The sequence below is a fragment of the Schistocerca cancellata genome, chromosome 4 (genome assembly GCF_023864275.1).
Source record: "Schistocerca cancellata isolate TAMUIC-IGC-003103 chromosome 4, iqSchCanc2.1, whole genome shotgun sequence".
NCBI classification, from domain to species: Eukaryota; Metazoa; Arthropoda; class Insecta; order Orthoptera; family Acrididae; genus Schistocerca; species Schistocerca cancellata.
The window spans coordinates 682,697,895-682,725,473 of record NC_064629.1 but is presented as its reverse complement, the minus strand read 5'-3'; the positions used below and the strand labels follow the sequence as shown (position 1 = coordinate 682,725,473).

Here is a 27,579-nt window from a genome sequence, read left to right as displayed (position 1 = left end):
CTTGTTAGGGAACAAACTTAAGATAGTGTAGGTTGTGACTGGAATAGGATTTGAGTTTGGAAATGCACAACTAAAGTTCACTTCACATTCCTTTTTTTTTGCCTCCATGTCATCTTGATACAACTGCAAGGTGAGTTAATGAGATCTGAGAGGGTACTGAAGACTTCTGCTGAGACACAGTGATGTCTTGTTACTGATTGAGAGTGTGAGTAGGTCAATTTACACTATAAACATCGTGTATATGAATACAACTGTGAGGGAGGGCTTTATTTCACTTAAGATTGGTGGTATAGTGGGTGGATGTAGTATCACTTCAGGTCAAACTTTATAAGCATTCTGACAGACGTTCTTTGTAGCTGTGGGAAGTGGTCATTGTGCCAGTTAAGGTGTTTCACTGAATAGTTATGTATTTTTCAGATGACAGAAGTGTTATTTGAAATGATGTGGGATGCAATATAACTGATTTAACTGATAGGGTAGCAGATAACACCAGGTTGGGGTTTACAGAGAAGATGTGGTCACTTATCTGAAACAGAACACAGTGCATGTAGTTTCTGACACAGAACTCACATAAAAATAGGTTATTAAAACAGCTAGTGAAGTTGAAAATTTTAGATTTCTAAGAGTAAAAATGGTTGATAATCTAGTTCATAATTTTCTGCAGAAATTGGGTACTGCTGTCTCCACTATAAGAATAGTGTTACATTGAGACATAGATTCAGTCATATTGTGTGGTTATCATAATTTGGTACAAATATGTGCATTCATCAGGAATGTTCTTATCAGAGAAAATGGTGGTCAGAGGGGCCTATGGTGTCAGTTTGCAAACTTCCTGCATAACAGAATTCTAACACTGTCCCTCCTGTAGGCCACATGTACTACCCCCCTTAAAAGTTTGTTTCTAATATGGGTTCATTTAAAAGGAACTGCAACAGTCATTCATTAAACAATTGGCAGAAAAGAAATTTGCATTTGGATGACACTTTGTTAAATGTAATGCAGAAAGAGTTCCATGTTCAATAGGCTTCGAGCAGAAGTGACAAATTTGAGTTAAACTTAAGATATGAAAAACTTAAGTTTAAAGATTAGCTTATGCCCCACCTTTGTTATTTGTACAGACAAATATTGTTTCCATGTTTTTTTAAAAAAATTTCAATTCAGACCAACTAAGGACTACATCAAGATAACTGTTTCTCTTACCCTTTACCCTTCTCAAAACTCTATCATCTCACAATCTGCTCTTTTTCCTTTCATCTGTATTTGTTTCTTGTTGTTGTTCTCTTTGTTGTATCTTCCTGAAAACCTTTGAATTTCTTGACTTCTAGTCTGAAATTCTCGCTTTTGAGTAAGGTCTCTCACTCAATCTGCATTTCTTCCAAGTCCACTTTCACTGTCTGTTTTCATGTCTTGGGAGAAAATGTGATTCTTCTATTCTTTGTTGTTAATCTGTCTTCCTTCATTCTCTTTAGATGTGTATAGAGTGTAACACCTCTTTTGCAGATGCCATCTATTATTGTAGTGCAGGATGTGTATATTTCCTTGTTTGACCACGAAACAAAATTGCAATCTTTGTTATTGATTGAGCCCAATATTTTTCACAAGATGCTTTTTCCTACCTTTTCCAAATCTTCTAACACCATTTTACACCCAGATAAACATAGTGTTTGTGGCCCATGGAAGACATCTGGTTTTGCAATTGTACTATAATCCCTTAACTTAACATATTCAGAAAAAATAGTTTTTATTGTACAGATTTCTTTCATTTATACTCTTTTCATTTTTCCAGTTTTGTTTTTAATTGCTTCTTTTTCATTTTTTACATTTATTTTTTGACCCAGATATTTAAAGTTGTCTGTTGTCTTGGCCTTGTCACAATCTGTTTTTAAAATTCTCATTGACTGTGAAACGTGTGGCAGAGGATCCCTGTGGGAGCAGTATGTAGGAGGCTGCAATTTATTCCTACGTTCATTGTATAAAATTGGTTCTAGAAGCTTTCTAAATAGTTTGTCATGGATTAGTTTGCATCTGTCTTCTACAATCTGCAACATCAGTTCTTTCAGAATCTTCACGACACTCTCCCATGGGTCATACAAACTTGTGACCATTTATATTACCCTTCTTTTTATCTGTTCAATATCCACTGTCAGTCCTATTCGGTACAGGTCCCATACACTTGAGCAGTGTTCTGGGATGGGTAGCATGAGTGTTTTAGAAGTGGTGTCCTCTGTAGACCAGTTGTACAGCCCTCAACCAGTGAACTGCAACCATTGTGCCTATATGATTTTTCCATTCTCTATCCCTACAAATTGTTTCACCCAAGTGATTGGATTCTAAATGCCTCTCATTCATGTTATACTAACAAAATACTATGTTTGTTCATTTTGTGAAGTGCATTATTTGATATTTCTGAACATTTAAAGCAAATTGCCAATCCTTGGACCACTTTGAAATCTTGCCAAGATCTGACAGAATATTTGTGCATCATCTTTCGGACAGTATTTCATTATTCGTATCTGCATCATCTTGGAAAGTCTGTGTTTGCTATTAATATTGCCCACAAGGTTTAATATACAATAGGAACAAGGGTCCCAACACAATTCACTAAGCACACCCAAAGTTACTTCTATACCTGTCAGTTCCTATCTATCCAGGATAACTTTCTGCATCCTCCCTTCAATCACAAATTTTGCTTGATACCCCCATACAATCATACTTTTGATAAGAAGTATAGATGTGGTGCTGAGTCAAACACCTTTTGGAAATGGAGACACACTGCATCTACCTGGCAGCCTGGAACTATGTCTTTCATTATATCATGTGAGAAAAGTGCGAATTGGATTTTACATAATTGATGTTCTCAGAATCCATGCTGGGTGGCATGAAAGAGGTCGTACTGCTCAAGATACCTCATTATGTTAGAACTCTGAACATGTTCTAAGATTTTTCAAGGAATGGATGTCAAGGATTTTGGATGGTATGCTCCCTCCCCCTCACCCCAGGGGATCGATGGGAGAATGTAGTTACGAGGGGCTAACTTAGCCATAAATTCAGTATAGAATCGTATAGGGATTCTGTTGGGCTCTCGGACTCTAGAGATTTGTTCAGTTTTAGTGATTTCAGCTGTTTCTCAACATCACTGTCACTGATATCCATCTCACTCATCTTTATAGTGATACAGGAGTTAAATTGTAGGAATATGCCGGGGTTTTCCTTTATAATGGAACATTTGAAAACGGGACTCAGCGTCTCTGCTTTTGCTTTGCTATCCTCAATTTCATTCCTATCTTGTTCGTGAGTCACTGCACTCTAACTCTGTTGCCACCAATAGCCTGTGCATGTGACTAGAATTTCTTTGGATTTTGTGAAAGATCTTCCAACAATTTTTATGGTACTGTACTCATTGAACCTTCATGCATTGCCCTCTTGACAGCCAAACATTTCATTAAGCATCTGTTGCTCTGTGCTTTGTCTTGCACCTGTTATGCAGTGATCTGTTTCCTTAGAAGTCTCTTTACAGTGATTGTTTACTATGGAGGTGTCCCCCCTCCCCCCACCTCCTCCCCCATGGTGAACCACTGTTCTGCTGGGTACATATTTATCCAGTACCTGGTCAACTATCCTTTACACTCGCAATATTTTCTCTACATGCTCCCGTTCCGAGCTAAAAGTTTAAAGTTCCTCATTAGATATGATACTACTATTTCTTCTTCATGTAGTTTACTGAATCTTTCCACTTATTTTAGTTGACCTTTATACTTTAGTAATGATTGTTGCCACAGCTCTCTTGGTCACTGATACCAGCTTTGACTCTGACTTCATCAGAGAGGTCAGGTCTCTTTGTTGCCATGAGTTCGGTTTTGAACTGTCTGTTCTAGATAGTTTTCAGAGAAGGCATCTGGTAATGTATCATAGGATGTCTTGTAATGCTCACCACTGTAGACTGCTTCACGGAAGAAGACACTTCCGCTCATAGAGGCAGAGCGATAGGGAGTCATAGAGGGGGATGAGGTTTGCACATGCATGGCGGCAGAGAGCGGGCAAACGAAGTCCGTGTTGTCGAACTGTGTTGCTGCAGACAACAGTCGTGTTCATTCACCTTTGGTATTTCATATTATATGTTCAAATCTGTGATGGAATAATACATTTTAAAACTGATTTTGATCATTTATCTACATGAGAGAAATTTTACTATTGAGTCTTGAGGTTGTGTCCACTTCTCCACAGAAATTGTGTGTGTGATGGCGGAAGGCAAGAACAGCTGATACATGTTTGTAAAGACGTCAAGAACAATTTTTCTCAAAATGAAGATTGTCTAGCAACTAGATTATTGAAAATAGTTGCAATAATTGACATTTATTGTGATTTGGACTGTGTTATGGGGCAAAAATGTAATACGTAACAAAGTAAACTTCAGACTCGAACCGAAATCATTATATTTCTTTGACAACAGCTTCTACTCCATATAATTTTTTAAATGTGTGTGATGTGCATATGAGGGTGTGTTTCACTGCTATTCAGTGTAAATCCCTATGCATAAGAAAAGAATTACTGGTAGCAAACACTAGTACAAAAGACTATCGTAAAAATTGTCAGTGTGTTGTTACATTTTTCGGTGACAACAGGCATTATGAGTTTAAACTAACTTGTTCGACATTACAGTGGGTGAATGCACTTCTGATGCATTGAACACGCTAACAATTAACCATCTTCTTTATATAACTCGACGGAATGCTGACCCCTAACATTGAAAACCACTGGTATATCGACAGGCAACCCTTCCTTTCATTTTAAGGCATTTTCCAATTTGTGCCATGAAAATGACAGGGGTTTACGTGTCGAAATACTGGAGTTTGTGACAAATTTATCCAGCCACAGTCTCTCAAGTAATAAAACAGGCTGGGAAAAGCTTAACTTCTCCTTGGGTAATGTGTTGACCATTATAGTCTGAATATTTCACAGGCTACATATTCCTAATCAATAAAAGCCAGGAAGTTCTCATGTACAGTGTATCCAATTGATATGTTGACAAAAACGTTTTTAAACCATGATTCTTTAAAACCAAAAAAGATCATTATTTTGTTTTAAACTCTACATCATAATACCATCTGATTGTAAATTTAGGGTGATACATTCAAGGTTTTTATCCATTTTCACCTCCCTGTGAAAATCTTACTTTTCAGCGTGACGTGCGCGCGCGCGCGCGCGCGCGCGCAGCGCGCGCGCGCGCGCGCGCGCGCGCACACACACACACACACACACACACACACACACACACACACACACACACACACACACATTGTGCAGACGCTGAAGGGGGATGCTGTCTATTGCTTCAAGCACAAGCCACTCAGTGTCTGTTACCTTGCGTGTTTTGCCCCCCTCCCCTCCCAATTCACATAGCTTGTAACCTGTGCTCATAATTCTGTCAGGTTATACTGACAGTAATAATGTGGGTAAATGCAAAACTGTGTGACCACATTCACATGCAAGAAAGAAGAAAGTCAGATTTGTACATTCTGTCACGTGACTTATATAAATTAACAAGCTGCAAGAGTTCAGCACAGGTCTGGCTTATATTGTCCGGAATATTTTTCGGCCAGAGCACAATATCCCGTTTCTGGTGCTCATACTTGGTCATTTCTCTGTAACAACTGAATGATAACTAGGATGGTAATTATAATGATGACTTCAAAGCTAGGTATGACAAGAATTTTTCAGTGAATCTCTTCTTGAAAGTGACTGCCTTCATTTCCAAATGGTAGTCACTACTGTTTTTCTGACATCTAAATAGAAGTTTACTCTCAGGAACCAAATCAGAAGGAGAGAGCATGCAGAATGAGTATCCTGATAACCTTTTCATAAGGCAACTTTAAAACCACCAGTACCATCACTCATTTTCCAGCGGGTATTCATGGAATGATTCTGATTCACCCATGTTTCATCAATGTAATACACTGTAGAACTGCCTCCTCCTCTTTTATTGTGAATCTTTGTAATGGACGGGCTTTGTGCTGCTTCTGTGTCACTTCTTTCAATTAAATGCTCTTGTCTTAACATGTTTAAAATCAATGTATTTTAAAATTCTTTACATTGACAAAGCACTACCTTTGAAGCCAATTTGCTCAGGCATAATTGCAGCAAGTTCTTGTGATGTTGGGTATTCCCTTCTTGTATACGTTTCAAACACAGAGCACTTTAAAACATCATTGTCAAAACCATATATTTGTGTTACTGGTATCTTGCAATTTCTATGATTGTCAGGCAACACAAAAACAATTTCCTGAGTTTTCTACAGTTTGAACACTTTTGTTTACTATCCTCTGTGCAGTTCTCGTGCTGACACGTGCTTCTGCAGCTCTATCTTGAGTCTTGAATATCTCAGAAACAGAAGTATCAGTTTCACATTCAAATTTGAAGGTGGTGTAAATGATGGATGTAAACCTCCTCGACTGCTTGTGAGGCATTTACATCTACACGATTACTCTGCAATTCACAGTTAAGTGCCTCGCAGAGCGTTCATAGAACCACCTTCAAGCTATGTCTCTACTGTTCCCCTCTTGAACAGTGCACAGGAAACACGAACGCTTGTATCTTTCCTTGCGAACTCTAATTTCTCTTATTTTATTATGATGAACATACCTCCCTATGTAGGTGGGCGCTAACAAGGTATTTTTACACTTTGAGGAGAAAGTTGGTGGCTTGAATTTCATGAGAAAACCCTGCTACAATGAAAACCAACATTGTTTTGATGATTGCCATCCCATACTGCGTATCATATCCATGGCAGTCTCTCCCCTATTTCGTGAAAATACAAAACAAGCTGTTCTATTTTGAACTTTTTCGATCAATTCTATCTTCTGTACATCCCACACTTGACAGCAATACTCCAGAAGTAGGCGGAAAAGGATTGTGCTAGTAGCCTCTTCAAAGGACCAGTTGCATTTTCTAAAATCACAGTCTTTGGTTTGCTTTCCACACAATGTTATCCATGTGAGGGTTGCATTTTGTCATTTTTAATTGTAATCCCTAAGTGTTTAGTTGAATTTACAGCCTTTAGAATCATGTTTTATCCTGTAAACCGAATTTAGCAGATTCCTTTTAGTAATCATGCAGATGACTTCAGACTATTCATTATTTAGAGTCAATTGTCACTTTTCTCACCATACAGATACGTTGTCCAAGTCATTTTCTAATCTGTTTTAATCTCTGATGACTTTATAAGATGGTAAATCACAGCATCATCTACAAACAGTCTAAGACGGCTGCTCAGTTTGTCTCCTAAATCGTTTATTAGACAAGGAACAGGAGTGCCCATAACACTTCCTTGCAAACACCAGGTATCACTTCTATCATTTCTGTTTTACTCGATGATTTTCTGTCGATTACTACATATAGTGATCTTTCTGACAGAAAATCACAAACCCAATCACATGGCTAAGACAATACTCCATAGATACACAATTTAATTAAAGGAACTTCACGTTTACTGCCATCACATGACATTTTCATTTGGAAACTACACGAAAATGTTTACAGATACATATTCACAGCTATACTGTTGCGAGAAAGTAACATCGGCATCTAAATGAATAATTCGGTTGCTCTGTGAATGAAACTGCATTGTCGCTAAATACGGCAACAGTGCAGCACATGGGAGAGAGATTCTCGCAGTCCAGTTTGTAACTCGCGGCTAACCACTTGGAAAGGGAATGAATCTTATTGGCTACTAGCAGTTAATGGTGGGGGATGCACAGAATGGCTGAAAATAGGGCTGCCTCCCAGCGTAATGTGAGCTATAGCAAAACTGTAACTGTCCCGATTAATTGTTGGATGGTTAAACTTCCCTGATGATTACAGTATGATTGGGAAACATATGTACTAGTGAATGGATGTTTTCTCTAAAGTTTTCGATTTCATCAGGAGTTGAGCCTGGTGGTCAATAAAAGGATCTAATTATAATTTTATGCCCTTGTCTGATACTCAGTATTTCTCAGATGATCTTGCATGCAGCTTCAATTTCTATCTTTGTAAATTTCCCCAGAAATTTCACTGGTGTTAACCTCAGGTTTTAACCAGCTTCATGTACTAATGCACATTATGTGAGCTGCTTTTTAGGAGATCTTCAAACTCTGGCAGTTTGTTGGGAATGCTTTGGCAGTTAAGTTTTAGTCTTTTCTTTGCATTCTCTAAGGTTCCATCTGTTATCACAAGATCATTTGCAAAGGCCAAACAGTTAGTTGCTTCTTTTAGCCTACCGAGCTTAATGTAGTTATTGGTTTTTTTCCATTCGCTTTTCCACTGTGAGAATCTTGCAACCCTTTATATAGCTAGGACAAAATACTGCCATACAATTAAGGAGACTAAGAAGAGATTTGGGCAGATTTTTGAACTCCACAAACTATTTCATTAAACCTTCAGTTGAATGATAGATAATGAAGAACAGACCATAGTATAAGGTGCTGCAAGTAGGGTTGGTAATCTCCAGATTAGCAAATGAGACTTTACACAGATCATGGTAGAGAATTTCACTTGTGTTACTGCCACAACCATCCAGGTCCCAGCTTTGTTTTCATGAAGTCGTCATGTGTAGGAGTGGCTGGGACCGTAGTTAGATCAATAATGAAGATTACAACTGTCTTTGTTCGGTGTGGGTGGTGCATTCAGTATTGTCAGCAGTATGTTACACATCAATGGGCCATGACCAAATCCATTGTGATTCTTAACCAAGGACACCTGAAGGAGACAGAATTTTTTAAGGGATTTGTAAGTGCACATAGAAATAATGTTACCCTTAAGCTGTTTTTAAGTGAAGAGTTCTTGAATAAGACCATTCCAGCTAATATCAGCTGACAAAGCCATTTTTATCATATTTGTTTATTGAGAAAGAATCTGATTTCATGACAGATTATTGCAAATTAAGTGGACCTGAGATTAACCATGTTGGCACACGGCAGTCCGATCATTGTAACTCAGATAGATGTGTCTGCTCATTTTTATGACGCAAAAGATATTTCTAAGGGTATGGGAAAGCATTAGATAACCTTGGAGCTTTAAAATTTAAAATTCAAGACGCCCATTAAAACAAGATACATACATTTTTGACAGGTTTGGAAGTGAACTCAGTCTGGTGGCTCTTTAAGTGGCCTGCACCGGGCTCGACACATAGAAGCTGAAGTCCAGTTAGACAATGAGGAGAATGTTTGTTGACACAAACATAAATCTTCAATCCTCCTCCTTTGAAGTTCAAGACCGAGCGAGGTGGCGCAGTGGTTAGCACACTGGACTCGCATTCGGGCGGACGTCGGTTCAATCCCGTCTCCGGCCATCCTGATTTAGGTTTTCCGTGATTTCCCTAAATCGCTTTAGGCACATGCCGGGATGGTTCCTTTGAAAGGGCACGGCCGATTTCCTTACCCGAGCTTGTGCTCCGTCTCTAATGACCTCGTTGTCGACGGGACGTTAAACACTAATCTCCTCCTCCCTCCTCCTCCTTTGAAGTTCAATTACATAACACAAGAAATAGTTCACAATTAAGTCTCTATCATTGAATGAGCCCAATGGAATGTCAGCCATGGAAAATTGAGTCATAATTACTGGTGTTCTGGTCTACGAGGCACAAATTGTCTTTAATTACACAGACACCATATCATACCAAAATATCAGAGTTCCGGAGGTCTACAATGTAGAGGCCAAATTTTAGCATAGTTTGAAGTTAACTGCTGGGAGCTCTGTTCACTGTTGGAGCTGAAGCTTCCAAGCTGGTAGAATGGCGCTGTAAAACAGGTAATGGGATGATCCACTAGATTTTCTGATTGAGAAACTGCAGCAGTGGTCAATATAAAGCCAGAGAGCTCATCTTAAGCTGCATGCTGGCTTTAACGCTGTACAGGCGCCAGGATACAGTGAGACCTACTTCTGAGCACGTGATCCTGCGGAAGTGAGTAGGTTTGCACTGACTGTGCCCTCTCAGACTGATGCTTCTGCTACTTATTTGTGAGGCATGTGCTCATTACTGCACTAAGGAGTGTTCACCATTGTGGTCCTGTGACTTTTGGCATAGACTACTTGTGCTGTAGTGCTTTTATGCTGGAGGGCTATGAGCCCTGACGTAGTGTCCCTCACCCCTTCAGAAGAGAGATAGTGACACCTCTCTCCACCCCAGAAGGTGGTGGTTCTACTGCTGGTGTCCTTGGAAAGTGGAGAACCCAGGGGGACTGCTGTTAATGTCCATTGATAGTGCGTGCCTGGCCTGCTGGAAGGCTGGTGTCCTCAGGTTGTGATGATGATGTTTGGTTTGTGGGGCGCTCAACTGCGTGGTTATCAGCGCCCGTACAATTACCCAGTCTTTGCTCAGTCCAATTTCGCCACTTTCCTGGATGATGATGAAATGATGAGGACAACACAAACACCAGTGTCCTCAGGTTGCGTGGGCTGCGAGTCCTGCAGTTCTCTCTCTCTCTCTCTCTCTCTCTCTCTCTCTCTCTCTCTCTCTCTCTCTCTCTCTCTCTCTCTCTGTGTGTGTGTGTGTGTGTGTGTGTGTGTGTGTGTGTGTGTGTGTGTGTGTGTGTGTGAATTTCGCCAGTTGAAGTAGACAAATTTCTCTGCCAGTTCATTGGAAGCAGGATGGAACAGTGTCATACTTATCCAAGTCTGGGCCATTCTCTGCACAAAAACTGCAGAATTCTGCTGCTGTCAGCTGAGGAGAAGATTTGAGATAAGGCATGGATGGTTTTTGTTAATGACGATGAGCACATCCACGAAACATATGCATGAAATGTATGGAGAAGTGTTGCTGGCATCTGTCATGATCTACCAAGAGTAACCCAAACAGAGCCTTGAGAAATCTACATGAATGCGAGCCCATGGGAAAGGGTAAGGAAAATGCCAATGGGCTTGTGTTGCCTGCTTGCTTTGACATGTTATGCATGCTGCGACCATGTGTTCTATATCTTTGTCGATGACCTCCCAGAAGACATGTAGGTGGGCTAACTGTTTGCTGAGGGCCATACTGCAATGACAGTCATGTAATAATGTCAAGATGCAAAGTTGGAGTGCTTGCAGAAGGACTACTGTGGTGTGGCCATTAGCTCCTTGGAGCAGGAAGATGCCCTTGAGAGTGGACAACTCGTGTTGGTGGTACCAGAAGGTCTGAACAAATTTATATTACGGAGTTTTGTGATCTGCTGGCCAGCCATTCTTCACCAATCACATGACCTTTTGGAGGACCAGGTCCTCTGGCGACTGTTGGGTGATGACTACGGTGTCAATAGGTAAGCTGGCCAGCACTGCTTTGGCTTCTGCATCAGTATAAAAACAGACTTCAGGAGCCACATCAAACTCAGGGTCTTGTCCCACTTGGGGACATGATGGTTTCTCCATTTTTGTATTTTGCTCTGAGGACTGATAATAGATGTTGTAGTGATAAACAGAAATAACAGTGGCCCTTCTCTGCAGGTCTTAGATGGTCGTGGTGCAATATTAGAATGGGTGTCAAACAGTGGTAACAGAGGCTTATGATCTGTTAACAGGCTAAATAGCTGTCTGTACACATAATCATGAAACTTCTTCAATGCAGAAATGAAAGCTAAGCTTTCCTTTTTGGTTTGACTGGAATTGTGATGTGCCTACATTAATGGCTCGGAAACAAATGCAATAGGGTGTTCAATTTTGTCGATTTTGTAAGAACGAATGGCCCCCAAGCTGTAGTCCGATATATTTGCCTCTACTGTCAGGCACTTGGGAGGGATGTACGTATTGAGGCATGTTAGAGTAAAGCTTGTTGGAGATTCCAAAAAACCTTGTCACAAGTGAAGGATCATTGCCACTTAACATTCTTGTGAAGGAGCTGATGTAGTGGTTTGGCGATAGCTGCCATACGAGGAATGAATGTTCTGTATTTTAATGTGGATTAGAGTTGTTTGGCTTCTTTGGGAGATGGTAGGTTTTGTATGGCCTCGGTATAGTGTGGGCTGGGTTGTATCTCTGAGATGGGCCGAATACATATCCCAGATATTCCACTTAGGGCACAGAGTAACATCTTTCCTCATAGCATTCCAAACTAGCCCATTGGAGCCCGCTGAACAAGGAGTCTAAATTGGTTCCTAGATCCTCTGCATTTTTTCCAGTGACAGTGATGATGTCCAAATAATTTGCCGTCGGTGGAACGTCTCATGTTAGGTGTTCCATGCAGTGTTGTAGTATGGATGGTCCACTGCTGATGCCAAAGGGTGGGCTGTTATACCAAAAAAAGATCAAATGGTGTGTTGATTACCAGGGTGCTTTTGGAGGCTTTGTCCAAGGCGAGGTGCAAGTAAGTGTCCCATAGGTCAATTTTTGGAAAAACTTTTCGCCCAGCAAGGTGTGCCACGATATCCTGCACTTTAGGAATATGGTATGTGTTGACAATGGACTGTGAATCAGTAGTTGACTTAAAATCCTCAGCAATCCATTTGATTTTTCAACAGTCACAATAGACTTGACATACGGAGTGCTTGTAATGAGCATCAAAATTCTTTCTTCCTGTAGGCGCTGCAGTTACAGATGAAGCGTGCACATAGCAAAAGGCACATTGTAGGCCTTAAAAAATCGGGGCATCACCGAAGGCAATAGAGATGTGTGCTTCGAAGTCAGTCATGCAAGTTGATAGATGTGAGTAAACCAAAGTATATTTTGAACAAAGGTTTCACATGTAGGAACTTGGGACAAATGGCTGGATGCAGTTCATTGAATGGTGGACTTCTAAACTAACAGCACTGAATGGATCCAAACTCAAAATGTTGGTGCCCTGTTGCACTGACTACAAGGATGCAGGCTGACAGGTACACTGCTTTGTAGTGAACTAGAGTGGTGAGCTGACTTTCTATCTGTGGTGTTACCACTATAACTTTTCAGCTGCATAGAACAAGACTAGTCATGGGGAACCCAGGTGGCAATATGTCTCCCAGTTGACATAGTGATTGAAGATCCAGAATCAATTTGAAAGAAACTGGGACGGCATTGATAGGCACTTGCATTGTTAATTACCTATTGGAAATGGGGAGGTTACCCTGGACATGGAGGACATCAGGACAATAGATTCAGTCAGTGTGTCTGAATCTGAATGACTGAAGTCCAGTGTGGCACAAGGGCTGATTAGATATCAAACACGAAAACTTTGGACTTGTAGTCTGACACTTACTCACTCAACCACTAAGCCATACATAACATTAACATCAGTGTCAACTATGATGCACATCTTATTGGCTAAATTATTCCGAAATTTCATTTAACAGCTTCATTGTTAGACATGTCTCAAGATACCTATAAAAATGTATTTTACACAAAAGTAAGGTGGTTAAGAAAGTTCTACAAATTAGTTTGTTAAACTATTGCTCCATGTATTTTTATTACAGTTTCTTTTGCCCTATAAAACAGGTGTCCTGCTGTAATATAAATAAATGGAGCAATCTTGTGGATAACACATTTTGACTGCATATTGTTAAGTGCTCTATGAATTGAATTGTGGAATAGTGATAAAATTTAATTCTGTGATTATAGTTAAAGAGCAGACAAACTGGCATCGACATGATCCAACTGAACAGAATGCCGATTCGAGACCAGTACAGAGTGGGACAACTGTTTTCATTGAGGAATTAAAACTGAGACATTTTCCCAGGTGGGTTGGCTGCAGTTCTTCATGAAACAGTATGGTATTGTGCTTCATTATGTGTGGAAATATAATTCCCAGTGGTGCTGTTATGATTTTTTACAACAATTTACTGATATTAATTGTATGAAGGGTGTTCAATTTATCTGAAGGCATTGAAAAATTTTGAAAACAACACAGTGGATCCAAAAATGTAATGATTAAAATTTGTTCATCTCAGAGGGGGCATCCAACGCAACCCTCCCATCACACCCTGTGTGTGGGAAGTGGGGAGCAACTTTGAAATCTTGAATGGGCACCCCAATTTTTTATTTGGATGTTATGGAGGAAAAAAATATGCAAGTTTTGTCTGAAACAGCCGCTCCCCCCACCCCCCTCATGTGACAGATGATGTTGTATAGAAAATCATATGTTTAAAAATGCTATCCAGTACCTTTGAATTAACCCCCTACCTCCTTGGCGTGAGTGTAGAACAGGTAATTATCCCTTTTAATGGGACGGCACTGACTGTTATGCTAGTGGCCCAAGTGGTGCATTGAGCAATCCCCTTTTCATTTTGTCAGAAGAATACAACATTGACAATAGGTTTCCAGTTAAAAGTTATGAAATGATTGCCTGTCATACCCTTGTAGTGTGTATATTGGGCGGGGGGGGGGGGGGGGGGGGGGTGTTGTGTTAGTGTCATTGCATAGCATTGTGAAACATAAGATTTTCTACCCATTTTGATTTTTCTATATACTATACCATATGTTGCAAAACAGAAAAATGTTTCAGACAAAACTTAAGACTTTTTTCCGTAGAATCTGAACATACAATATAAAAAAATGGGGTGTTACACATTTTAACTATAAATTGTCTGGATTGTGTAGTTTTAGAGATATTTCAATGTCTTCAGATAAATTAAACATCCTGTGTGTGTCTATATATATATAAAAACTTCATCCTGTCATCACACTTACTGCATTAGTTCTGAGCACTAAAAAAATTGAAGGTTACCAGGTATACCTTTCTTATTGTTGTGGTTCAATGTTCACCTTTATGGTGTTCCTGCTAATGGGAAACTTTGCATGTCAGTAGAATACTCGTTACAATGCAGAACCACACACTAATGTAGAATATGCGAGAAAAGTGAATTTGATGTTGAAGTATTTGATAACAAAAATAGTGTATGTGACTGCTTATCATGGATATTTGATACTATGATATTGTTTTATACCAAATACAAAGAAATTTTGTGTTTATAATATGTTGGTGTAGTCAACCTAAAGTCAAGAGTACTCATCAGATGTTTCACCTGATGCCCAGTATTTGTGTGTTTATGGACGATGTAATTCTGATTCAAATTACAAACAAAATGTTATAGCTCGTATGCAGATAAAGTTGCTTCACATATGTCTGGTGCTAATTTAGTTCAAGGCTAATTCATTTGATTTGAGGCTGCACTCTTGATTGGGAGTATAAAGTTATGATTTCATTGAGGAAGAAAAAATTCCATTCACACTGGATGTAGCCTGAAACAATGAGCTGTTTCTTTTAGCTTGCTCCACATAAACATTACAAAGACAAAATTGAAAATAGCATTTGAAAAATGGTGAGGGAGGAGTACCTATTGAATCTGAGGAGACACCTGGAAATTTGACACCTTGCTTTGAGTGGATTTGAAATAGTGACAGAAACTTGAGCAACAAACATCTGCCTTAAAATTTCCTGTAACCTTGTACGCAAGCCCAATCTCCACTACAGGCTGGCATCCCATATCAATTTTTCCATATTTACTCAAAGAGCACACTCAGGGTGTCTACGCTCTGAGACAACCAAGAAATCTGGGAAAAACCCTTGGAATTTTTTTGAATTCTGGGAATATTTCCGGTACAGTTTTATAGTTTTGACTGGTAAGAGCTGATAAACAGCAAAATGTGTCAAAGACTTTAGGATGAAGATTATGGAATACTTAATTACAATAAACTGCTGCCGATGAGTGTGGCGTCACAACTGTTTACATTAAGTTCATGTGAGCAGATGCTCGCAGGCTCACGCGCATGCGTAGTTGAGTTGCGTATGGCAGTACCTTCTCCTGCTTCCGACTCGTTGAAGAGTGGCTAACAATAACAATAAACGGCCAGATGCTACCTGGGAAAATTTTTCTGGTGCACCCAAGTTGCCAGATTCGCGCATACACATAGTAGTCTGGATTGTAGTGGGAGTTAGACTTCACGTAAGCCATGTTTCGTTTAGTTATTTTGCTGTTTCCTATTCGTTTACACTTCTTGCATCAAATGAAAACAAATGGATTTCTGTGCTTGGGAGCTATTAAGTAAATTAAAATACAGTCACATAATTACGGAAGGCCCATGTATGTTATTAGTTTCAGTTTTCCGATTTTATTTTATTTCCACGCTTTTGGCAGTCAATCACCTTGCGTTTTCTCCAGAGGCCATCAATTTATTAGAAACAGTGTTTTGTTCTGCACTATTGGCTAGTTTAACCTAAACCTGTTGGCTAGTTTAACCTAAACCTGTTGGCTAGTTTAACCTAAACCTGTTGGCTAGTTTAACCTAAACCTGTTGGCTAGTTTAACCTAAACCTGTTGGCTAGTTTAACCTAAACCTGTTGGCTAGTTTAACCTAAACCTGTTGGCTAGTTTAACCTAAACCTGTTGGCTAGTTTAAACTGTTCACTGAATTTCAAGTGCACATTTTAATCTTCTGGCATGTACGGCATTACACCATAATAAAGAACCAAACATGAGATAATGCAATATTGGTACTCCAAGAAAATTTGCATCCTGAAAACAGCACTGAAAAGCTTAATATCAGGTTGTGACCTACTTCTTTGTGAATCTGGACATATGAATGTGCACTTTAAGCTGAATTATGCATTTTAGCACGATTTACGAAAGTCCAATGATTTTGGAGTATCCTATTTCTTTTATGACATCGTGTAATATCTGTTAATACTATATATGTATGAACATGCGGGTCTCCTAGTCATCGTAGCTGCCCACTTGCAGTAATGTCTGTTCTTTGGCACTCTCTGGCAGCTGCTGAAACGAAGCTATTTCTAACAGGTTGCAGGAAAATATTGTGAATGGTACTTTGAAAAACGTTAGTTTCAAAGTAAATTTCCTTTTACACAACATGAATTATTTATATGTGCGAATGTGCAATGAATTTCTTAAATCAGTGTTTGACTCTCATTTAAGACTTAACAAATTCAGGACTAGCCTTAATGGCGTTATTTAAGATTTTACTGGCACATTTGCGTGATGGATCTTAAAGTGTAACACACAAGAAAGACCAATATTATATGTGAAAGCTTAACTTTTCCTGTAGCTATACTATGTACATTAATTTAAACCATTAACTTTTCCTTTTTGTGTGTTAACAATACTTAACAGTGATGTTGCTATTCACTTATCATGGAAAAAGCGTGTTTTTCACCTTAGGAGAAACGTATTTTCACATGGGAAAAAGTGCAATTTTAACCGGGAAATCTGGGGAGTTTTTGCTTGTCTGCATATACACACTGGCACTAAGTTTTTGGCCCTTTTACACATATTTGGAAGACAGGGTCACACTTTGGTTGCTGTTGTACTTAGGTAGTAATGCTGAGACTGGTGCTATCCAATTTGAAGTTCTAGTCGTGTAGACATTCTTTCCTAAAATTGCTGTTTCATTAAAATGGTGAGTAAGCTACTATGGATGTTTCAGTCCTACATCATACGCTCTAATAACTTCAAAGTGGCAGAGCTGCATTGATGTAGACGTCACCATGTCTTGAAGACAGAAATTTATGTCCTTTCATTACAAGTGGAAATTTGTACACTTCATGTAATCAATATAACTTTTAGAAAGGCAAATAAACAGACACAGGCTGTGATGATACGAGGAGACTTCCTTGCCCTAGTAGTTAAGTTGCTAGTTTTGGATGATGAGATCACAGGTAAAATTCCCAATGAGTCAGTTAATTGCATGTGCCATGCATCAAATGTAAGCCACTGTCTCAGTGAAATTTGTGACAATGTGCTGACCATTTTAATCTATTGGCTTTTGTATTAACCTAATCTTTCTTTTTCATACTCTGTGTGAAACCAGCCCCTCGCCCCCACCCCCCCCTCTCTCTCTCTCTCTCTCTCTCTCTCTCTCTCTCTCTCTCTCTCTCGCATACTCAACAACATTAAATTCACTGTAAAACATCAAGTAGATAAAGGAATCAATTTTCTTGATCTTACAACCTCTAATCCATGCAATAAACATGCATTTCACATTTACCAAAAACCCATCATCAGTGATGTTGCTATAAACAACTGTCACCAAATACCGACACAAAATGTGCATATGATTAAGTGTAGATCAGAAGAATGCTTAAGTCCCATTTATTCATCTTGATGAACAAAAATAAATTGACATTATCATATTAACTGCACACAGGAAGGGATATAACACAGATATAATTGATAAAATCTACGAAAAAGTCAAAAAGAAACTTTGCACACTACATAAATCAGATTCAGAAGAACACACACATACATTTGTTCGCATCCTGTTTATAGGAAAAATTTCATACCCAGTAGCTAACCTTTTTTGTAACAGTAGTATTTAAATATCTTTCAGCACTAAAAATAAGCTACAGCAGCACATCATTCACTGCAACAAGACAAATAGTGAGTGTTCCAGCAAATCAGGTATTTACAAACTTTATGACAATTGCCCACAATTCTACAGAGGCCAGAGGGTAAGGATTTTAAATATAAGATACCAGGAACACAGGGATGCCTTCTGGCTAAATAGTTGTGATAAATCAGACTTTTGCAACATATCTGAAAGTACATGAACACCCAGCCTTAGTGTGTAGTAGCTGCAGGTTATCTTTAATGACTGTCAGTAAAGGAAAGAAAATGAATAATTTTGGAGAGCTCGAATTTACATCCATATCTCCAAACCACAACATCTAATTCTCAGTGAACAATAGGCCTTGCAAAAAAGTCATTTCTACACAGCTTCAATGAAATATTTAAAAAAAAAAATCATAAACTGTAAAGGCCAACTCATGCTGACTGTCATCACACCACCACATCAAATCAGTTGAAGTCAAGTGATCTCAACTAGCAAGGCTGTCCTGAGCGCTCTCTCTCTCTCTCTCTCTCTCTCTCTCTCTCTCTCTCTCTCTTCCCCCCCCCCCCCCTCCCACCTTCTCCCTCCCCCTCTGCTGTGGGAATTGTGGTCTTCATTTTTACATGTAAGTGCACATACACAATGCGGTAGATTACGTACACGGATGCTGGAGTGCACATTTGTACGAAAATGACAGTTGTTGGCCTCAAATGGTTTGCAGCTTGCAGGGATAGCTTATATATTAGAGATGATAGACAGAAGTGCCCAGTAACACAAAAAAAGAGTGTGGGTCAAAAAAGTGCCATTACGTGGTACAAAAAGGGAAATTTCACACACTATAGAAGGAGACTGAGGAAGAGGAATCTGTACTTTATATTTTAGAAAATTGAACCATCAACTTTTTTTCATTTCTTATGTCAGATTGCACCCAGAATTACTAAACGGAACACTGTGTTAAGAACTGCTGTCACATCTCGTGGAAAAATTGGTTTGTTTAAGGTTAAGCTTAGTTGTTAGTCCAGTGAAAATATTTGTGCAATGGTCATATCCCTCTCAATACCTTTCCTTTCAAGATTTATAGGTTTTCTTCGCATTTTGTATTTACCTTTTACTAGTGCGAGTGCCTTATTTATACTGGGGTTAGCCATAAATATTGACCACTGATGCTTGCAAAATTGTTTCACACACTATCCAGAGAGCTATTTAACAATATATATAACAAAAACACACACACACACACACACACACACACACACACACACACACACACACACACACACACACACACACAGAGAGAGAGAGAGAGAGAGAGAGAGAGAGAGAGAGAGAGAGAGAGAGAGAGAGAGATCAACAAACAACTTGCAGTGTCTGAAGGTTTCAGTCCATTTCTTTATGAAACACTACATATGCTAGACAACATTAAAATAAACTATAACTACTGACCAATCTGACTTTACCCACAGTTGCAGCCATGTTACATTACATTTCATTGTAAAATATTAAATACAGTACCAGTATGTATAAAAATCCACTTTGTAAATGTAGTAGAGGGCAAGTAATTTAGTACACTCATGTCATACAGTCCACAGCTCATGGTCTTGCGGTAGCGTTCTCACTTCCTGAGCACAGGAAGGGTCAGGGATTTTCACCTGTCCCAAGATGACTGGGTGTTGTTGTGTGATCTTCATCCTCATCATTCATCCCCATTGCGGTTGGAGGAAGGCAACGGCAAACCACCTCCATTAGGACCTTGCCTAGTACGGCGGTGTGGGTCTCTCGCATCATTCCCCTACACTCTGTCAAGAAGCATGGGACTCCATTTCCATTTCATACAATACAAACTGGTACCTACTGCTTTGATTAATCTTTTGTCATTTATTATAAATTTCAAAGGAAAAAATAATGAAACAAAACAATTTATAACAAACAACTGATATCAACCACAAAAACCATGATGAAACGAAGTATGGGGATGTGCATGTGGCTGTGTATCCGGAGGAAATGTGCTTGGCTATCACATGTTCAACAACGGATGGATTACATCAACCATCAAAACTTACTTTCTGAGAAATCTCGATGGTGACGTGACAAGACACGACGGGCGTTGTGGGTGCCGCCATTTGAAATGCTTTGCAGAACGTATTGAGGGAATGTGATGTGATGTGACAACCAGTGTGAATTGGCCTTAAATTGTATCCTTCTCAAAACTACCATGCTTTTTTTTTTTTTTTTTTTTTTTTTTTAAAAAAAAAGAGAGAGACAAGTGTATATTTAACCTTATATAATTTGCCAGCAACCATTCTATATATAATAAATGACAGTGTGGTTCCACAATCATGTAACAATTTCATATTCCTAATTTTTAATGTCTGTTATGTATCTTATGTGTAACATCTCTGTAGTTCTTTGACATAAGCTCTTTCACCATAACCTTTGTTTTCCAATGTAAACACACTGGGTGTTGTGAGCGCATGTGCTTCTGAATTTCCTAACAACTGAAGTGTCACTTCATTATGACCATAATATGGAAGCACCAGTAATTAGCATGATGGCTAATATACAGTTAATTTGTAAAAAAAAATGAAATATTTTTTTGTAAAAATATAATAGAGGCAATGTGAAAACGATGTGGGTATATCACCTATATGTAAGTACTGTAATATTTTACAACACATATTGTGTAGCCAATTCCAGATGTTTAATGTGTGTCTGTTTAGTCCTCTTCACATTATTTGTTTTTTATTTAAGCAGTGATCTCCAACGCAAAGTATGGAAACATACTTGAATGTAAACTGTCTGAAGATGGGTACAAGCCCAAAACTGATAATGTGTTAAATAAAATCACCTGTTGTGACTGGTAATGGTTATTATTCTAAATCCTATAAAGGAACAGTCCTGGAGCTCAGCTGCATCCATCATGGATGAAATACATTTTGTGCTTGAAATATTATCAACCCTGTGGGAGATTTTGCTTTGCAGACAATGATTACAATGTAGATTTCTTTGTCTGTCTGTCTGCATGCATGCATATATGTATGCACACATGTGGCAATACTTCTTAGTTAGTCTGTTGCTTTATTCATTAGAACTGCCATTGCTAATCTTCTGAACTATTCCAGGGAGTTGTTATTAAATATATTAGCTACCTGACCATGATCACTTTATCATTTGGCTGTTCTTTTATAAAAATTCCTTGCTTTCTATTACTGACTGTTTCTTTTTTTGATTGCTGCTCATATAGGTTTTGTCATCTGAATTTTTGCAGACATTACTAATAGCTTTTTTATTTATTTTTAATCACTTTCCTTAAAGCAGCACAGTATTTTATGTAACATGAGTTCAGTCTTCTGAGTTTGCTAATATTTTCATATAATTTACTAGCCATTCTTTCCTTTTGCAATTTGTGGCTTCTTTGGTGTCTTATTGATGCCATGCTTTGTTTTCTTGAAAAAATCAGCTGCTGAAGATTGATAGAAATCCGTTCACAATTGCATTAAATGTAGTGTGTATGTAATGAAAGAAGTAAAGGTCACCAGGGTTGAATTGTATAAATTTCAGAGGTATTTTTGCAAAAAAGCATTTCAACTGTAGGGCTTGGGAGAAAGAGAGTAAGTCATTGATGAGTCCAGTATGACTGAATATGTTAAGGTAGATGGGTTGACAACAGTGTTTTGGTTTTTTTTTAAGTTCAGGGTTTTGTGGTGTGGTGGGAGGGTATTTTGGGGATATGGAAGATGGGAAAGGTCTCAAAGGCAGGGTCCAAATACAGTGAGAGTTAATGTGTAGATTCACAGGAATTAGGGTAGGTATTGTTAGGTGAGAATAAGGTGTTGGGCAAATGAGGGAACTTTTAGAGGTGGTCTCTGGAACGAACTTCCAGTTTTTGGAGAGCAAGGTTTACATTTTATAAGACTGGATGTAAGTAATTTGGGTTGCACAATAACAATATTTTGCAGAAGCAGCAAGGGGTGGATAAATGAGAGGGTAAAATGAGGTAATGTGATAAATAATTTTAAACTGAAGTCGGGCAATTAGATGGATGTATGGATAAAGTGCACTACAGTCGAAGCGGCCACAGATTATGCCACAGGGCACCAAAAAAGTCCAGCACCAGCATGCTAGTGATGGGTAATAAAATTTAGGCATAAGGAAGTGAGAAGGAAAACATAGGGAAGATGTGGATGAACAATGTGTGAGAGTAAAAATCTTCTGGGTTGTTAGGCCGTGTCATATTTCCTTCTAAAATAATCACAACTCTGTTACAAAGAATCTAACACGTAGAACACCAGTCTCACCCAGGATGTATGGACTACCCAAGACGCATAAAGAATTGGTTCCTCTGAAGCCTATCGTCAATGGGATTAACTCGCCAACCTATTTTCTACCACATCATTTATCTGGTAAACTGAGACTTCTAGTTGTTAAAAGAAATACTTTTATCAAAGATTCAAAACATATTTTAGAAATTATACACACAGTGAAGATATGTGGAGGTGACATTCTTGATAACTTCAATGTGACATCGTTATTTACTAATGGCCCTGTATCTGATACAATGGCGATCATAAGGGAGAAAGTTGCTCCAGATGTTTGTGACTTAATTGAGTTATGTCTTTGTTTAAGCTATTTTAATGAAAATGGTGAGTTCTATGAACAGGCTGATGACTTTGCTATGGGCTTACCCATATCGCCAGTTGCAGCTGCCATATTTACGGAACATTTTGAGCAACAGACATTAAGTAGCACTCCTTTGAATCCGCTTTGTTGGCTCTGCTATGTGGATGATACATTTGTTATATGGCGACACAGCGAAGAAGAACATCATGTGTTCCACAATTTCTTAAATGGAATTCACCCCAAACTCTGATTTACCTTGTAGGTTGAGAGTGAAGTTGGTCTCCCGTTCCTAGATGTTTTGATATACGAAGATACGATAACGCACTAGGTCACAGTGTATATAGAAAACCGACCCACACAAACAGGTATTTAGATGCCACTTCTCACCCAGCCCAGAAGTAAACAGTGCTCACCACTGTCTTCATCTGCCTTCTCTATTAGCGATGATGACAACCTGAAATCGGAGTTGGATTTTTTAAAGAGGACAATGAAGGCAAATGGCTATTATAGTTATTCAGTTGACAGGGATTTTGGGTGGAATATTAAGCATGCTAATAAAAATGAGGAGGATCTGCCTTCTCGCATCAGTTAGGTTACCATTCGTTTCTGTGGTCACTGACCGCATGAGCAGAATTTTAAAGAGAAATGATATACATACATCTTCCTTTAATCAAAACAAAATAAAAAACTTTTTGTGACAAAAAACGGATCCAATTGATTGCCTCCATCATGCAAACATCTATCAAGTGACATGTGGCTGTATCAAAGTGTATATAGGCGAAATGGGGAGAACTGTTAAAGAATGCGTTAAGGAACATGAACAGCACATGCAGCGAAAACAAAGTGTAAAATCGGCATCATGAGAACAGTGGCTCAGACATAGATTTTAATAATGTATGTGTGCTGGCCAAAGAAACCAACATTTATAGAAGAAAGGTCCGAGAAACAAATTTCCAAGAATGATTCTAATTTCAATAGAGTGGACAGCTTCCGGCATCGTGGCTCCTCCCACCATCCTTCCTCGACATAAGTAATGTTATGATGTTGCTCAAGATAATTTTTTGGTGTCATTGCTACTTTTTCTGTGTGTTTACACACAGTGGTGTACGTCTAGAAGTAATTATTGTATTCTGCTTGTAGTAGTGCTGGTTATTCTCTTCCTTTTTCTAATGCATGACAAACTGCACATTTGGGTAATCGTTTCACCCTCCATTTATAATACAATTTCAACATTTTATTTGATTTTTTAATCGTGCAGAAACTGTTTTGTTATTTCAGCTGTGAGGGTATAATTGTCACAATGAAAGGAGAAGAGCTCTCAGTGCCTTATCTAAAGGAGCATGGTTTTGACAGACCTATAATTATAAAAGACAAGAAAGGACTTGGAATGAAGATACCAGAGAAATCAATATGGGAAGTTGCTAGTTACATAGGTAATAATGAAATTAATTTACTGCCCTATGTTGAAGTGACATTGAAAATTTTACTGTTACACTTGTGACTATAACTGTCAAAATTTACAAGCCACATCATTTTGTGCAAAATTTTGTAATGAAATGGCTTGGCTTGGAGTGAAGAAAATATTGTTAAAGTCTTGGGTAAGAAGCACTTCTTGCTGGTTTACATGATGACAAAGGATACATTTCATGTTATATTTTGTCAATTCTTAGTGGAACTCATCAATAATCATAAATGTGTTTGAAGTCTATTATTTTATGGCCCATCATGTGACTTGCCATGAAAGCAATCAATGTAAATAATATTTCTGTAGGCTATTCATGGCAATATGTTTAGACTGAAAAAATTCATTGGATTTAATCAAGCATAAATGGTTTGGGAGTCCATTTGGTTCAAAGTACAGTTAAAAATTACACGTGATAAATGGGAGTACTTCATTTTCCATTTGTGTGTGTGTGTGTGTGTGTGTGTGTGTGTGTGTGTGTGTTTTCCCCCCTTGGTTTTCCATAAATTAACTTAGCATTGTATTTTTATTTTTTTATGAGTAAAAAATACTTCTTGCTTCCCACAAAATATCATTTTTTCGCATTATTAGCTGAAATATATTTATCCAGCATCTTGTTTCTTGGAGCATATTTGTTTCTTTTGGTGCTAAAATGTTTTATTTTTATTTCCTGAAATTTGCACCGTTTTACTCTGTCATGTTCTGTGAACAAAATATCATGTAAACTTATATTTTGTTGCAGACTCAGAGCGAAAAGTTGATGTGATTGATGTTATCAGACAGACGACCCTCACAATGCCTTTCAAAACATTTATTGACTACTTTTGTTCTCCATTTAGCAAAAATCCTTTCAATTTAATCAGTTTGGAAATATCCGATACACGGTAAGTATACCGCAGAGTTAATATTTTATTTTCTCAACTTCAGAATTATATTCCTGATTTGTAGCCACAAGGATTTAAGCTACAGCAGACTAAAAATACTGTAGCTGACATATTTGTCTCGGGAGATACAGTAATCTGTAAAGAGGTTTTGATTAGACATGATGGGTTGCTGACACAACTACTTAGATCTGAATATGATCCAGTTTGTTCAAAACATGGCAATAATTCAAAATGTGCAACTGAGATTGAACAATAAATGAGAATTATTTTAAACTAAAAGTAAATTCCAAATTATATCATTTTCAGCTTCCTTGAAATCTGCAAGGGGAAGAAAGAAAGAGCATAATATCTAGAAGTCTACCAAAGGTAGAAAAAGAGGCAACAACACACTAAGAACTCTGTGTCAAGAGTGACACAAAGGTACAGAAATGGAACACAGTGATAAATAAACAAATAATTTTAAAAAATACTGCACACCATGACATTGCATATTGTTTTCTTCTGTGGGCCTTTTCAATACATTTATCTTACAGAAGCAAAGAATCTGAATTTGTTTCTCTTACAGAACTAAAGATTCTGAATTGGTTCTCCTCCTACTGTAGTCATAACTTACAGCTGCTGATAAACTAAAACTTCCATATAATCACTGGGTGTCACATTGTCTCAGATTTGTTCTGTGATTATGATACACTAACATCGGTGAAAATTGGATCATGAAAAATAATACACGTGATTAAAATTAAATGTATACTATTGTTTAGATGACAATAATACACTAATTAATTATTAGGATTTTAGATGGTTACATGGATTTTGACTTACGAAGGAATGGTCCAGTCTGACGGGTCAAAACCTACCCTGAAAATTGTCACGAGAAAAGAACTGCTTATAGCAGCAGTTTGCGCAGCATTTCCTGTCTAGGTGCAAATCGGCAAATTAGTGCTGAATTGAAAGTGCGCACGCACGCGCGCGCGCGCGCGCGCGCGCGCCCACACACACACACACACACACACACACACACACACACACACACTCTCTCTTTCTAAGCACTTAAACTGTACCAAAAAGTCTTCAATTGTTAATTGTTTGAATAACTTGCAGTGCATATTGTCAGCTAAACTGCTGCAGATGTAATTATTATACAAGTGAGGTAAGAAAATGAAGGCAGTGTATGATGATGTATTACAGGTAACTTCCATCAATTGGGACATTAATTTGTTGACATTAAATATTGTATAAAAATTCTCATAGCACTGTTGTTACGATGATTTTTTAATAATGTCTATTTTACTAAAAATGAAATAGTTCATTGTTTATTCCATATACACTCCTGGAAATGGAAAAAAGAACACATTGACACCGGTGTGTCAGACCCACCATACTTGCTCCGGACACTGCGAGAGGGCTGTACAAGCAATGATCACACGCACGGCACAGCGGACACACCAGGAACCGCGGTGTTGGCCGTCAAATGGCGCTAGCTGCGCAGCATTTGTGCACCGCCGCCGTCAGTGTCAGCCAGTTTGCCGTGGCATACGGAGCTCCATCGCAGTCTTTAACACTGGTAGCATGCCGCGACAGCGTGGACGTGAACCGTATGTGCAGTTGACGGACTTTGAGCGAGGGCGTATAGTGGGCATGCGGGAGGCCGGGTGGACGTACCGCCGAATTGCTCAACACGTGGGGCGTGAGGTCTCCACAGTACATCGATGTTGTCGCCAGTGGTCGGCGGAAGGTGCACGTGCCCGTCGACCTGGGACCGGACCGCAGCGACGCACGGATGCACGCCAAGACCGTAGGATCCTACGCAGTGCCGTAGGGGACCGCACCGCCACTTCCCAGCAAATTAGGGACACTGTTGCTCCTGGGGTATCGGCGAGGACCATTCGCAACCGTCTCCATGAAGCTGGGCTACGGTCCCGCACACCGTTAGGCCGTCTTCCGCTCACGCCCCAACATCGTGCAGCCCGCCTCCAGTGGTGTCGCGACAGGCGTGAATGGAGGGATGAATGGAGACGTGTTGTCTTCAGTGATGAGAGTCGCTTCTGCCTTGGTGCCAATGATGGTCGTATGCGTGTTTGGCGCCGTGCAGGTGAGTGCCACAATCAGGACTGCATACGACCGAGGCACACAGGGTCAACACCCGGCATCATGGTGTGGGGAGCGATCACCTACACTGGCCGTACACCACTGGTCACCACTGGTGATCGTCGAGGGGACACTGAATAGTGCACGGTACATCCAAACCGTCATCGAACCCATCGTTCTACCATTCCTAGACCGGCAAGGGAACTTCCTGTTCCAACAGGACAATGCACGTCCGCATGTATCCCGTGCCACCCAACGTGCTCTAGAAGG

General features: G+C 39.1%; 1 protein-coding gene across 2 annotated transcripts in view; it reads left to right on the top strand.

The window, feature by feature from the left end:
* Window positions 1–27,579, top strand: part of LOC126184991 (lysine-specific demethylase phf2-like) — a 173,843-nt gene that overhangs the window by 10,745 nt on the left and 135,519 nt on the right. For both annotated transcript variants that reach the window (XM_049927702.1, XM_049927701.1), the window contains exons 3-5: window positions 13,537–13,654; window positions 24,154–24,308; window positions 25,080–25,221. In XM_049927702.1, coding sequence (XP_049783659.1) covers window positions 13,537–13,654; window positions 24,154–24,308; window positions 25,080–25,221 — 415 coding nt within the window. The remainder of the gene's footprint in view (window positions 1–13,536; window positions 13,655–24,153; window positions 24,309–25,079; window positions 25,222–27,579) is intronic.